The 15845-nt window shown below is 38.0% G+C and overlaps 1 protein-coding gene across 1 annotated transcript; it reads right to left on the bottom strand.

Annotated features, from left to right (window-relative positions):
• Window positions 1-7738: 7738 nt before the first annotated feature.
• lrit3a (info leucine-rich repeat, immunoglobulin-like and transmembrane domains 3a) lies at window positions 7739-15511 on the bottom strand. The gene is made up of 4 exons (XM_028460163.1): window positions 15396-15511; window positions 12778-13244; window positions 8837-9142; window positions 7739-8751 (listed from the first exon to the last, which is right to left on the bottom strand). The coding sequence occupies exons 1-4, from the start codon at window positions 15509-15511 to the stop codon at window positions 7739-7741; spliced, it is 1902 nt and encodes a 633-aa protein (XP_028315964.1).
• Window positions 15512-15845: the final 334 nt, after the last annotated feature.

Here is a 15845-nt window from a genome sequence, read left to right on the forward strand (position 1 = left end):
TGTATTCTACGTTTGTCACTCTGTCTCAGGCATTCCCACTGTCAGCACTGGCACAGATGAATTCCCCTAGAATCAGCAATGCTTGCTTACGGTCCCCGAGCATCCTTGCCAGAGACTCAGCGTAGCTTTACATGCCAGGCCGTGGAAAGATGGAGAAGTTGAGTAAAGCACAGTGATGATTTCAACAGGATCCCACACACGTACACGGCCTCCCTAGGCACCGCTCACTGCTATAGCTCTCGTCTGTTTTGGAAGCAAAGATTGAAATTCCCGACACCTTAGTGGTACATTTTGCACATGCTATAGTCCAGCTGCAGAGTGAGATGTTCCTGAGGCTGAGGCTGTTTCTCATGCAGGATGATGTGGAATATGCAAGAAACGAAGGAGGGTGAGGAAAACATCCTACGTAATAACATATTAGCCTTATTCTCCACCCACTGACCTCTGTGAATGAAGATGAATGTTTGTCTGGGTTCTTTGTGTCCAGGCCAAAGAAAGAGAGAGAGACTTATACACAGAGGTTAAAGGAATGGATTACAAGTACTCACATTACTGTAATTTAGTTGCTTTTATGGGTTCCTGATTTCTCCTTGAGTGTATTTCTAAATCATTGATCGAGTACATTTTAAAAAAAGGAAAGTAATTTTTTACTTTTCTACACCCGACCGTTACTGAGTAAATTATGTTTTTTTTGTATTAAAATGAGCAACAGACATTGAGAAACTACAGCAAATTAAAAATCATAACTGACCAACAAGGATGAATGCGCCAAAACACAGACACAAAACTCTAAAACATCTGCTATAGAGTTAATCAATTTAGCTTGTGGAAAATGAATTAGCTTCCAGTTGTGCAAGATTTGGTCTCTTCCTTTCGAAGTTCATGCATGAGACGTTTACAAGGGAACCGAACCGTGGCACATTTATTTGGGAGGGCGGTGGTAACGAGTAACTTTTACTGTGACTATTATTTAATTGAGGCAAGGCAAGGAAAATGTATTTTTATACATCCACAAGGCAACTCAATGTGCTTTACATGATCAATAAGTGTAACAGAAACCATTCAACAGCTTAAAAATCAATAAAAAAAACATTTAAAATCATCAGTAAAAACATTTAAAATCAGCAACAAACACATTACACCAAAAATCTACCTCTCAGCCATACGCAGTAGAGAAAGAAAAAACTTGTACTTGAGTATTTTATTTATGACTTACTTGTACTTGTACTTGAGTACAATTTCAATCAAGTTACTTCTACTTCTACTTGAGTAGACTATATCAGTACTTTACACCTCTGCTTATACAATGCATATGATATAAATATTTAAATCCAACTACTGTGACATCAGTATTTCTCAGCCCATTAGGCAATTTATAAATGATGTGCTTACAGTACTTATTGAATTTCCACATGCCTCCCAAACAATACTCCCTCTCTTGTTTGTCTTGCGTTTCCGTCAGTCGTCGTCTGGCTCCCAGAAGAAATTGGAAGTACGAGTAATTTATAGAAAAACATTCAGGAGCAGAGCAGAGTATCTTTAAATTGTCTGCAGGGAACAATTGACAGAGACCAGGAAAGACAAACTCTATTCATAACGGCAATGACTAGGATATTGTCAGGGTTCAGCGTCCCATAGTAACGCAGCGAGAGATTTACGCAGCTGAGAAAGTTGCCTTGTCTCCAGACTAATGTGTTCAGTTTGAAGGGCATTGACCTTTTCCCACATTTTGAAACCCTGGATGATAACAATACACATGTTAATGCCTGGAATCATCACTCACAGTGATGAGCAAAGATGGATGAGAGTAACTGGTGGGTCTGAATCTTCTGGTGGAGAAGTGGTCTGGGATGCAGCTGATGCTACGTCACGTTGTTGAGGAGATGAGAAGTGTTTGCACTGGTGGCCATTGAAGCTTTTGGAGTTCAACTTTCTGGATACTCTGGCTTCTTCCCACAGTCCTAAAGCATGTGTCTTTATAACGTCATGGCTTCCCACACTTGAAAAAGGAAGAACTTGACCAGACTTAGGATTTTTTTATTCTTTCCAGTGACAAGAAAGGTGAAACATCTTTGAAAACAAAACACATTGTAAATAAGTTCATCATTTTTCATCAAACAAGGAAAGTACAAATAAACCCAATTTCAGGTAAGTACATTTAATTTGGTAAAAGTATATTTTAAACTTTTTTTTTTTAATAAATCAATGCAGGTAAGTAATATGTAAAATTAGGCATTAGCCGAATGTCTACTTTTATAACCTGAAACCTTTTTTCTTATGTTTATATCAATTATAGATATTACAATTTCAATTTTATTTTAACAATTTCTCAACAGAAATACTTTTATATTATACTATTTTCATACATAACGGAATTTTTTTTCACTCTAAATTTTATGAAACAGAAATTTGCTATATTTTAAATGCTAACTTATTTTAGCGTTTAAATACATAAACAAGGTTTTAAGCAAATTTTAAAATATTTTTTGATTCTGATATAAACAACTTAATTAACTCAGCAAATTAATTATAGAATGATGAGTTCACATTTTAACAGTCCAGTCATTATGAGCTTACGTGTAGTCATTTTGGTTCCAGTCCTTTACTAATGCGTATTATGCAGTGAACGTTTCAGGTGTTCTCAGCTCCGTTGCTCACAGCCAAAGGCTGGTGCGCTGCTTTTCCCCTCCGTTTATAGGGTGACTTTCTCATCAGTGTGATTGCGCTCACCTGTTGAGGTGCGCCGCAGAGAATCATGCTCGCACACGGAGCAGTATGAGCACGCGCCGGCATGTTCTTGGACAGGCACATGCGCCCAATATTACGCATTCGGAGCACTCAGGGAGATCGCTGCAACAGTAAGGTTGTCACAAAATCCCACGCCACACCTGGACTTGCCTCATGTGTGCCACAGCACACCGTTTGGGAACCACTGAACTACAATATTTGCAGCCCTGAACCAAATGTTATGAAACACTAAAAGTATCAAAACCCAAAACCATATATTATGCGTATGAAGTAGTGTTGTTTAATTGATTTCTGTCTAACTCTTGACCAAAGTATTTAAATTTGGCATATTTTGTTGTAAAAATGTAAGATTGACTGCCCTCTATGGGTTGAAACCCTGCTATTACAATCAAATTTTGCTATTGGCTGAGAATGGAGGTTTGTGACATTTTGGTGGCTTCTGACATCATGAACCATCACTGTTGGCCCCTCCCCTTTTATAAAAACTAACATTTATGGGCTCTATCATCACTGGTGAGTTGGTTTGATTGCCAGAATTTTGAACAGAAAGGGATACTGAGTATTGAGTAGCTAGTTAGCATAACATAGCTTGTTCTTGGGGGATTTTATAATACAGACTGGGCGTGTCCTAACTGCTCCAGGAGCTCCGCCCATTATCAATGAATTATTTAAATTCCCACTCTTGTGGCACTTCAACCAAAACCCGAGGGTTAGCTACTGTTCTACTGTTCAAGTATGAACATGAATTTAGTGATTTAGTGACCATTCTGCTATCCGACGACTCGAGGACAGATGTAGCTCACCTTCAGTTGGATCTGAATGAACAATAATGGTTTGGTAACGTACCATACAAATCCAAGATGTTATCTTTAAATAAAAAACACAATTCTTCCAAATCCATCTTTAATAGCAGTCAATTCCAATCAAGGTTGTGCAGTGCTGGGTAAAACTAACTGCCATACATCCTGGACAGGCCACACAATGATTGCATGGACAGACGATCACAAGCTGACACATAAACTCCTGCATTCAACTCAGCTGTACAGCTATGCATCATTTTGGAACTAATCAGGGGTGTCAAACCCACTTTAGTTCAAGGGCCAGATATGGACCAGTTAGATCTCAAGTGGGTCGAAGTTTTTAGGTGGGAAAAGAACAATTTTAACATCAGTTGTGCCCTTATTTTTCCCTGCCGGATCGTCACTTCAAAAACTCTTGATTTTGTAACCAATTTTTGTGTAATTTAGAGGAAATTTGTGGAATTGTTTGTGTGAAATTGCAAGGTTTGTGGAAAAATTGAGAGTTCTTCGCACAATTTGCAATAAAAAATGACTGCATTCATGTGGTATAAACAAGAAAAAACTGCGAGCTCGTAAAAAAATTGTGGAGTTTCATTAAATTGGTGAATTTGAGATATATCTACAACGAGATTATTTGGTAATTTACACAATAATTCACATTTTCTGTCATTTTTACAGTCTACTGCGTGCCGAATTGGATACTCTAAGGGGCTGGATCTGGCCCCCGGGCCTTGAGTTTGACATTTGTGGTTTACGACACGATTAATAACTTACCTACAATATGCTATTTTTTGTTTGGTTTGATTTCGGAAAATGAAACTCCTACGTTTGGGCAGAAAATGTAAACCCTGCTTAGAAAATCTAAAAGCGACAGGTATTAACCCACGACCTTCAGGCTGTAAAGCAGCATGGCTGAGCTACACTCCATCATGAGATTAGGCTTCCAGGTGTTAAAGTCTAATATAACGACGTACTTGTAGATAGTTTCAAAAGTTATCCACAATTTGTTTTTAGGAACTATTTTTTTATCCTCCCGACCTTGTTGTCCTTCAGAGCTTTAGACCTTAAAGCCTATTCATAGGTAATGACTCATTAACACCACTGCCGTTCCTAATCTACTGTCCATTCAGTTTGTTTGTCAAAACAGCCTGTTTGTTGCCGTGATAACAGCTACGCTAGAGCAGAGTATATACAGGCACATGCAGCGGTTGGATCTTAGGTATCCATAGCAACAGTTTTTGAAGTCCATTCATTAATTGTCTGGATTTATTACCATACCTGTCCACATCTCCAGAGAGCTTGACCCGTTAATTTACCGGATGAAGAGCTCAGCTCTTGTAATGTATGTGGGAACAGTGCCGCTGTCACGTCAGGTCTTTACTGCTATCAACAACAGCCTACCAGTAATCAATAATCCCCTCCTATGTGCAATGCCTTATGGTTAATAAATAGCAAATGAAAAAAAAAAAAAAAATCTTTTAGGCATCTGTTTGCATAATAGAGTGCATTAAAGCAATCTACTTGGTCTTTAGAGTAATGCAGACATCTTTGGATTGATTTGAGCAATTATAACAACATTAAGTTGTTTATAAAGCTTCCTTATTGAACACAAGAGCACTCTACAATAAATTGAAGTCAATGATTTAATGAAGTACTGAAATTAAGTGCAATAAAAATTATTTTTGTCCCCACTTTGAACTATTTTGTCGATGTTGATGCATCAAAACGGAACAGTTGATTACAGTACAAGGCTCTCGTTGTGTAAGGGTGGAAGCAAACCCTTTACAGCGTTTATGGTAAAAACTGTTTATTGATTTCTTTAAACCAGTGGTTCTCAAACTCTTTTTGGTAAAAGTACCCCTTTTCTGTAACTTTTAAATCCAAGTACCCCTTACGTCCGACAAACACATTTTTCTCCAATTTATGTAAAAAAAAAATAACTATAGAACATAATATTGGAATTAGTAATAACACACATTTTAAAGAATCAAACTATGTAAATATATGGAATAAAAAAGTATTTCTTGCCTTCTGAATAGAGTTTAGTTTAGTTTTTTTTTTTTTTTTTATCATTAAGGTCATCTCCCTCCTGATGTGAGACCAACACTGACCTTTGTATTTTCAGTTCATGTTCTAATCAACATCATTTTATGTGTTTTTTTTGGTCTCATTTTTTAAATTTTGTTGTTATTTGTCTTTTCTTTCTATTATTCAATATATATATATATATATATATATATATATATATATATATATATTTTTTTTTTTTTTTTTTTTATCCTGTTTTGTGTTTTTTGTTGTCGTTTTTGTGTGTTGTTGGTATTATTTAAATTGTTCTCTCTCAGTTTGTGTGTGTGTTTTTGGTGACGTTTTGCATGTTTCTGTTATTTTTGTGTATTTTGTAATGATCTTGTGTAATTTACGCTCATTTAATGTGTCTTTTTATTATTCAGTATATTTATTATTATTTTTTCTTTTTTTGTGGGTTTTTCTTGTAGTTTTGTGAGTTGCTGGTAATATTTGGTGCGATTATCATTTTTAATTCAATTCAATTAAATTCAACTTTATTTGTATAGCGCAATTTACAACAAAGTCATCTCAATGCGCTTATCAAAATATAAAATTCATAATAAGAAAGAAAAAACTTAAGATCCACATGAACAAGCATTTAGCGACAGTGAGAAGAAACAACTCCCTTTTAACAGGAAGAAATCTCCGTTAGAGCCAGGTTCAGAGGTGGCAGCCATCTGCGTCGACTGGTTGGGGTTAGTGGACAGAAGGACCAACAGAACAGGATAAAGAGATAGAACATCAGAGTGTTCCAGACTAGTTGAGCCGTGAACCACAGATCAGGAACTGCCATCATTAGCTTCACGACACCTGAAACAGAGCAGAGAGAGAAGGACGAGGAGAAGGCACTGACTGCAGAAAAACATGATACATTATAATCAAGTCAGCCTGTCTTCGTCATGGGCCTCACTCCCAGTGGCCTAGTCAATACCTATTATAAAGGTGACGAATCGCTTCCCGTTTATTGGTAAGCCAACTGCGACTCCAAGGTCTGTAAATGCGGCCGTTTCAGACGAGCCCATGTCCACACTAGCGGTTAGAAGATATTATTATTCAGTCCTGTTTATGCGGACTGTAAATCATAACCAGCTACATTAGAATTTTTAACTAAAAATAAACATTATAAAACCCCATATTTTTAATGATTTTATTTGTAATTTTCTACATTCTCTCTCTCAAGTACCCCCTGTAGTGCTGTTGTGTAGTCTGAGGGGTACACATACCCCCACTTGAGAAACACTGCTTTAAACCAGTAAAACTTGGTTTTACTGTAGGTTCGGCCTTGAACTGAGTTCCACATAGAGGTGGATGTGATTTTTATTTTTCCCATTTCGCTCAGTTTTCTCAAGAATAAAGGTTGTCTGAAGTTAATTGAAGGTATTTTTCAGTTAAAAAAAAAACAAAAAAAGGAAGATGAGAATTTCCAAATTTAGAATCCTATCCATAGCTCAAAGCCATGTGTACCATGTCCAAGCTTATCTTATTTACGCTAAATAATTAAAATATTTCAATTAAATAAAAGCAATTAATTATTTGCCATCCTCTTATAATCCCTTATACAAAGTTCCATATTATAAAGTTCCATATAAAAGTGCATTACATGTATATACACCCACAGTGACAAACAATATATAGAATGATACCATTTATTAAAAACAAATGTACACCTTTATGTAAAGACAATTATATACATTGGAAGAGTGGCAGTATTGTTCCCTTTAGTTATGTAACATAACGATCCACTGGAAGAAAAAAAAATGCTTTTTTGTCCAGTAAGGCACCAATGGCTAGACAATGGATCATGGTTGGGGTTTGCTGACACACAGTAATATGGAACACTTTGCAACTTTGGCATTCAAACATTAAACACCGTACAATGGTAGATTATAGGCTTATACTGTTTATAAATTCCATGACAGTGCTATGTAGTAATTACAAGGATTTCCAATTCTTTTTAAGAAATAATAAGGCTTTTTTTTATAAAGAGAGGGAAACAAATCTTAAATTTGAATGAGAATTACTGTTTATCAACATATTGATATTAAAACAAATGAAGTTAAGAAAATAAATTGTGAATATGTTGCTGTACGATGTTGGGGATTGGCTATTGGCCTTGCGCTTCAGCAAAGATATTCTGATCGAGAACCGTCACTCTTGTAGGTCATTTGGGAGTCGATGCTTGACCTGGAACACAGCAGCATTCGTTCTGATTCTTGAGTTGGTCTCCTTCCCCACAACTCAGCTGGATGAGGGTTCAAAGTCCTTTGTTTCATTGAAATAGTCTCGAACTTGACGTAGCTCTCTTTGTCAAGCTCCTCCTCGTCCAAAGGAACCTCGTGTCCCTTGCAATAGAGAGCCAGGATCTTGTAGAGCAGAAATGCAATGAGAGGCACAACCAATGCACAGGCAATGCCACTGATGATCATGAAAAGCTGGCTCTGTCCGTCATTGTCGACGTTATCCAGGGTATAAAAGTCAATGCAAGGATCTTCTCCAGAGTTACTACCTTTTGCGACAAGACAGACTGAATACCTCATTCCAGATAAGAGCTCCTCCAAGAGTATCTTTCCACTACTGGCTCTAGTTTCTATTGTCCTCTTGGAGTCATCATCTCCATAGGGTGAGTACACAATTGTAAGCCCTGCATCAGATGGTAGCCCCTTTGCTGTCCAGAGTAGCACTGCACTGTCAGCAGTTTCCTCTATAACCTTAAGGTCTCTGACAGACTTGGATGCATCACTTTTCTTGCTCTTTTCATCTGCCGCAAGTTTTCTATCTCCCTGCTGGAGTTTGGTTTGCTTTTGTGAGCCTTTTACCAAACCTGGGTTAGGAGAAGTTCTGGGCCTAAAAGTGGGAGCAGGTATTGTTGACATTCTTGGAAGGACTGTGGACATGAGCGGAGGGTTGAACATGTCTGTCGAGGGAAGACGTGTTGAGTCTGTGCTGGCCAGCCTTGTCCCATTGAGTGGAGGAAAGGTGGTGGTTATCGTACCAGCTACTGAAAGCGAAATGGTGGCTTCTGCATCTCCTGCATCATTTTTGGCTTTGCAGCTATAGTTCCCAGCATCTTTAGACACAATTCCCTGCAAACTCATGATGGACCATCGTATGCCCTCCGCAGGTGACTCTTGAACTATAAAGTAGAACAAAAATAGAGATTTGCACCAACTTCTTTGACAGAACACTGACTACAATGTGTATGCGAGTAAAACACGTACCTGTGTTGTTGACGAGTGAACCATCTGACTTTCTCCAGTATAGGACTGGTGTTGGAAACCCTGTGGTATCGCACCGTAGTAGAACATTGCTGCCCAAAGGAGATGTGATCTTGGTTGCCGATGTCATCACTGATGGTTTCACACAGTTGTCAATTTCGGCACGCTGGAAAAGGACCCCCACCAGATTCTCCGGTGCAGCACATGTCAAAAAGAGATCCATCAAAACCACTGGTGTGTCACTCATTTTGGAAATCTCAATAAGTTTGGAGATTTTACAGTCACAGAACCAAGGGTTGTCCTGAAGCCCTGAAAACAAAATGTGAGATAATAAAGAAACATTAGCTTTGTATACAGTTTAAGAAGAGGGGAATAGTTTGGTGTTATAGCAACCACTCCTTCTACTAGTTATACTTACAGCATCAAATGTGTTTAATGTATTACAAATAAACAAATAGATATTATAATCCTTGAAAAGACTTGCACATTTGTTTAAAAAAACACATTATTTTCCTAAATAGTTTCATTAGTTGGAGCAGAACTAATACGGAGCGTTAATGCTTATTAATGGTGGGATGATACATCTTGTGACAAGATACTGTGATGTTAAAACATCACATGATGAATGGTTTAGAGTACGAGTGGTATCGTGATGGGGGATCAAATTAAAAAATAAATAATCTCCATGATCTAGTTACACCAGATTTTTATGGTTTGTTTTTATTATCTATTCTTTTTGAGTTGATAAGGTCATACCCAGAATAAATATGTATTTGTTTTTCTCTTTCCATAAAAATATCACAAGTCCTTTATGGACTATCGTATTGTGAACTCAGTGTACTGTATCGCCCCACCCCTACTGTTTAACAATCAGTATGTGAATACTGGAAAACTAGTGATGGTAGGTACATAGTTTTTAGGATATTTGTAGTATTCTTGTTTTGGTTTGTTTTTTATGGCTCTCAAAGTGATGTAACGACCAATGGCCAATCAGAGTTTCCCTTTCAACTAAGCTTAATCACCTACTGTCCACAATAGGTCAAGCCTGTGTTCCAGTGCACACGAAAGCCTTTTACCAGATCAGATTGTCTTAGCAGCGATAAAGCACCTCAGCACCTGTTAACATATTATCTTTGTTCCTTTAGCTGTTAGTTCAGTCATTTAGATAAGTCTGTCTCTTTGATTACATCAAATTGTTCTATATGTTTCAATTTATGCATTTTATTACACATCTTAAATTAGTGTAAAAGCATAAAAGTGATAATATCAATTCTGCATTGACAGAAACGACTCATTTCGATTTTCTAAACCAGTTTCTCCTTCAAGTACTGAGCCACATTGTTTCTTCTGCATGGAGAAACAAGCTTGTCCTCACACAGCCTATTAAAAATAACCTTCTACAGTCAATTATTCACACAGACAGTGAAAATGCATTATATTACACATTAATACAAAAAAAGAAAATTTTAAAAACTTTTTCCTGTTCTCATCGAGTCAGTTGGATTCTAACTGAGCCCATTGCAGCTAACTCGTGAGTCGTGACTTAGGAAAGGGTACCCTCAGGACAGACAATCCCAAGCCTGCACACAGTCACTCCTGCAATCATGCAAACATGTTTTCTTCCACTTTAATAACACACTTGTACAGGGAGAGCATGCAAACTCAATTAGAAAAGCTGGTGTTTAAGCTCACAATCATTTACCACTAAGCTCTATGGCACTGATTGACCCCCCCAATGGCCCAAGTGAAGCTTTAAACTTGGGATATAATAGGTTACTGCTGTTCAACCTGGAACACACACTGCTGCTGTGCAGACAGAACCAGAGTCAGCTCCGTGTCATGGTGCTCATCCATTCAAGTTAATAAAGTGTCAAATATCAAACATCTGGTAAACTGGCATAAAGGTATCTGGTAAAAAAAAAAAAAAACAAAACAAAATAAAACAAAAAAAAAACATTCAAGATGTTTCTTAAATTGGCTAACCAACAAAATTAAGACTAAAGACTTCTCTATCTGTACTCGTTTATACTGATGGAAAGTCATTGGTAAAGTAGATGAGAATTATTTACTAACTATACCAGAAACACGAGTAAAACCTTTTGAGATGAACAAAGTAAAGTTTGCAGTTGTTGTTTTGTCGTTTGTTTTCATACAGCATGTATCTGTACATGTAATTGCAATAAAACATTAGCTGGGTTTCCATTACCCTTGGAAAGATACAAAATCTAAATAGTACAATAAATACTGGTAATGGAAACATCTGAATTTCACAAAAATACACAAATATCGCTAAAACCTTTTTACGTTTTCATGAGGAGGTATTTCAGACGTTTCGATATTGAAATGAATCGCAAAAGCGCAATGGAAACACTTTTTCTGCAATTATACGTCACAGAATGTACTTGACATACCTGGCCACATGACGTGACATACCTGGCCACATGACCACTTCTCTCTGAGAATACATGGCTCAGTACGTGTGGACAGAAAGGAAACTGGGACATTTCTTAGCATTATACTTGCAAAATATTACGGCCACATTAGACAGCAACAACAAAGGAATGTGGAGTCATGTAAGGAGGTTTGGTCGTCCATCTTCCTGCTGCATAGTCTTGTGGGATGAGATTTTACAAGAGTTTAAGGCTTCTGCCCAAAACAACTTTCAATGGAAATGCGTTCAAAGCGCAATTATACTTTGTCAACATTTAGAAATATCATTTTTATTTTGCAAAAATCTGTAATGGAAACAGCTAATGTTGATTTTAAAGCGTCAATTACACCCCTGCTGTTAATGAGCTAATTTGGCAAAGACAAACCTGGCTTGATTAGCAAGTTCTAGAATAAAGTCCCCATGTCCGGATGGTGTCCCAGCTTGCCCCCGTAATCTGCTCACACCAAAACAGACGCAAGGTTTTCCACTTACCTAACACAACTTTCTGGGAGGCATTAGACAAGGCAGGGAGTCCGGTGAAGGGAGGCCAAATATCCATGAGCTCAGAGGGTAGGGTAGTTAATTTTTTTGCCTGAAGGATCTAAGTCGGTGATATTGATCAGATAAGGTATTGCCTCAAGTGGAACATTGGTGGGTCGGTTGTTGTGAAGATCCAGTGTCCTCAACTGGAAGACTGGAGATAATCTGCCAGTTTAAAATTTATTATTCCAGCAGACCAGAGGACTTCAAATAACAAACCTGCCAGACATCAGTCTAGTGATGTAGCCTAGTTAGAATTTCTGTCTCGCAACAAGACCTTGACGTTTCTGTTTGGAATTATCTGGGATGCCTTTACAATGTCCAAAGACATATAGCCTATATAAGTGGTTCTCAACCTCTTCAGCCCGTCACCCCCAAAATAAAGGTTCCAGAGACCGGGGACCCCCACTGTACCTGAAGGTGGTTGAACACAGACATGAACATTGAAGAACAGTCATGTGGAGACAGGGGGAAGTTAGGGGAGAGATTTTTGGGGCCCATCCATAAAGTCAGCAAAATGACGGTCCGTTGTTCAATTAATCTGTGATAACCACATTTACTCATTCATCTGAATAATATCCAGGAATTTATTATTTGCACTATGGTATATAGTCATCTTAAAAATCTAAATCCTGTGTTTTAATCTGTTTTAAGTTGCAAATTAGAGTGCTAAAAATGAGACGTATGCAGACTTAAAGACTCAAAACAACTTTCAATGGAAACACGTTCAAAGCGCAATTATACTTTGTCGACATTTAGAAATGTCACTTTTATTTTGCGAAACTCTTTAATGAAAACAGCTAATGGTGATTTTAAAGCATTCATTACACCCCTGCTGATAGTGAGCTCATTTGGCAAAGACAAACCTGGCTTGAGTTGCAAGTGCTAGAATGAAGTCCCCATGTCCGGATTTTGTTCCGGCTTGGCCCTTTTATCTGCTCAAACCAAAACAGACGCAAGGTTTTCCACTTACCTAACACAACTTTCTGGGAGGCATTAGACGAGGCAGCGAGTCCGTTAAAGGGAGGCCAAATATCCATGAGCTCAGAGGGTAGGGTGGTTAATTTGTTGCTGGAAAGATCCAAGTAGGTGATATTGATCAGATAAGGTATTGCCTCGAGTGGAACATTGGTGAGTCGGTTGTTGTGAAGATCCAGTGTCCTCAACTTGGGCATTTCTTTGAGAGACTCCCAAGGAAACATGGAGATCAGATTTCCATCCAGCCTCAGCTCATGAAGGACTTTCAGATTATAGAAACTTCCAGTATCCACTGTTGTTATAGAGTTGTAGGTAATCCAGAGATATCGGAGCTCCACCAGGTAGTAAAAAGCTTCTGTTGGTATTCGCCGCACGGCCGTTTTCTCAACCCGGAGTTTAATCGTATCCACTGGCAAATTGACAGGGATGTCAGACAAGTCGGGGTCGTTACAGAGCACAGATCTGAAAGTCAAACATGAATATGTTAAATAACCTAATTAACATCATTCTCTTGCGATAGTCAATCTAAAATGTTTAACTTGACAAGCAGAAGAGTTCTTTACCAATGGAGCCATCTACTGTATGTTTGACTATGTTTCCATGCGTCGCTACATCATTCTGGACTGTTTCATGCATGTGTAAAGTTTTTTTCTGGTGGGATTCTAGTTAAGTAAGACCTCTGCCCTGATGTAATTGGAGCTAATTATTGTCATTAGTAATGATGAGTGACCATGTGGACGTGTGATGATGGAATGACAAGGATCAACATAACAGAGCACGTACAAGACAAGGTCCACCAAAAAAGAGGAATACTTATGATACTGTTAATTTATTTGTGTAAATAAAGTATTTTCTGCTACCCTTGAACACAACGTATCACAGGGTTTACATCACTTGACTGATTATGGAAATTAGCTCTGCCTCAGGTATAAATGGATTGGGCCTGTTGCCAGGTCAGTACATCCTGTAACAATAGCCACACGATGAGTGGATAACTGTTTTTGTTTTTTTTGTTTCTTGCCTTCTGTGGTGTGCATCTTATTTAAACATTTCTAAAAGAAACATCAACTGTAGTTTTATGTTAGACTATGTAGAGATGTAGAGACTTTAATTTTTCAGAATCTGGTTTCAGGTGTCAGATTGTCAAAGTACAAAATGGAGGTCTTTAAGTGAAAATGCTCTAAAACGGCTGGCACTGAATGAGTTAATGAGGTACCACTCTGAAGCGCTTTAGTCCGCCTCCGCCCAGGTTCACCCAGAAGAAACGGACGGAATCGCTACAACTACCTCCCGAGTCTCTGCGTGCCATAAAAATAACAGAGGCTCTCGCTGCTTTTATTTGCAAAGATTTACGCCCGTACTCGGTGGTGCTAAACGGCTTCAAGCGGCTCCTGATGTATGCGTGTGAGCGTTCTCCGCGCACGTGTGTGTGTTTGTTCCAATATTACTGCAGGTCCCACATAATACCTCATTTAAATTTGAATCAGTCTTTTGAATAAAATATTATTTCTTGTCTATACAGTGTCTGTGAGTATTTATTAATGGAGGACCTATACCAAGCATGACTTAATAAAATAAGTTAAAAAAAAACTCTATAATTACATTCATCACATTCACCAATTTAAAAAAAAAAATACTTTTAGTTTTAAAGTAAGGCAGGAACAAAGATTTAAAAAAACAGCAAAAACCCCCAACTTTAGCTTTACTTCACTAAATCTGACCCTCAGAGAGTTCTACAGTTCACACGATCTCTCTATGCTGTGAAAAATTCCTGATGAGAACATTATGTCCAAACTGTCAAACTTTGCGTTTTATTACCTTAGTGTTCCGGAAACACTACTGTTCCCTTAGATGTTTGTTTACATAAATTGAAGTAATAGTTATTACTTTAATAACTAGCCATACCAGTACTGTTTCTGTAACACTGGATGAATCTTTTCTTTTTGTTGTTTATGGACCAAACAGAAAATTAAGAACTTTCCTATTTGCGACTGCATTGTACCCGCTACAAGACCAGAGGAGATCGCTCCTTCCAGGCGGTTGCGCCAACGCTCTAGAACGGTCTTCCGTTTTCCTTGCGTTTGCTTGATTCCGTTGATGCTTTTAAGAGCCAACTGAAAACCTATTTGTTTCAGAAAGCATTTTAAAATTCCAGTGATAAAGGGGTGTTTTATGACCATCATATTTTTGTGACTGTAACTGTAATTTGTATTGTATTGTATGCACTGTATGTATTGTGAAGCACTTTGTGACTCCTGTCTGTAAAAGGTGCTATATAAATAAATATTACTTACTTACTTACTTACTTACTTACTTGTCTAAATAAATATTGATATTTCTAATAATTCACACTGTAGAGTATTCATGCTAACAGCCTTTTTTCTGACAATATTTAATGACATTCAAGTGAAATTTGAAAAATAAATCAATACGGAATCGAATCGATTCGAAACCCTAATAATCGAAATCGAATCAATTCAGGAAACTGGCCATGATACCCAGCTCTAGTGTCCAGGCCAGCACAACAAAGATTTTGTTTTAAATTTGTAAAAAAAAAAATATATACACGTGTTATATAAAATGAGCTAAATGAAAGAACTGTTTTCCTGGTACCTGGTTCCTGCTCCATCCGTGCGTCCGTGGAAGACACAGGTACACTGGGACGGACAAAAAGGAGTCACCATGCTCAGACAGCAGAAGAACACGTGCAGACGGAGAAGGTGCTGCATGTTGTCATCGAACACACCAGAAATGCTCACATCCAGCAGGACAAAAAAACTCCAGATTCATTGAGAACCGATGTCATGATTTTCTTCCAGAAAACAATTGGATAATTAAAAAAAAAAGCTTTCAAAGTCCTTCGAGGTGAGGATCTAATCACAGAACAGGTCGTCAGAGTGAGGGGGAGGTAGGGAGGATGGGAAGGATTAGGGAAGGATTTCCTGGGTTGGGAAGGGTCAGGCAAGCTAGAGAGAGGGTCACACCTTAGCTTCTTGACACGCCCCCTCTTAGCTAATTCTGGTGTGGTTTTCCTCCACCACACCTGAGATAATCTGCCAGTTT

This window comes from Gouania willdenowi, chromosome 10 (assembly GCF_900634775.1).
Source record: "Gouania willdenowi chromosome 10, fGouWil2.1, whole genome shotgun sequence".
In the NCBI taxonomy this organism is placed as follows: Eukaryota; Metazoa; Chordata; class Actinopteri; order Blenniiformes; family Gobiesocidae; genus Gouania; species Gouania willdenowi.

Coding starts and splice junctions, on each gene's coding strand:
- lrit3a (XM_028460163.1), bottom strand. CDS start 15,511: ATGCAGCACCTTCTCCGTCTGCACGTGTTCTTCTGCTGTCTGAGCATG. Junction 13,245..15,395: donor ACGGATGGAGCAGGAACCAG/GTACCAGGAAAA, acceptor TTTGACTTTCAG/ATCTGTGCTCTGTAACGACC. Junction 9,143..12,777: donor CTCCCAGAAAGTTGTGTTAG/GTAAGTGGAAAA, acceptor TTTTGTTTTCAG/GGCTTCAGGACAACCCTTGG.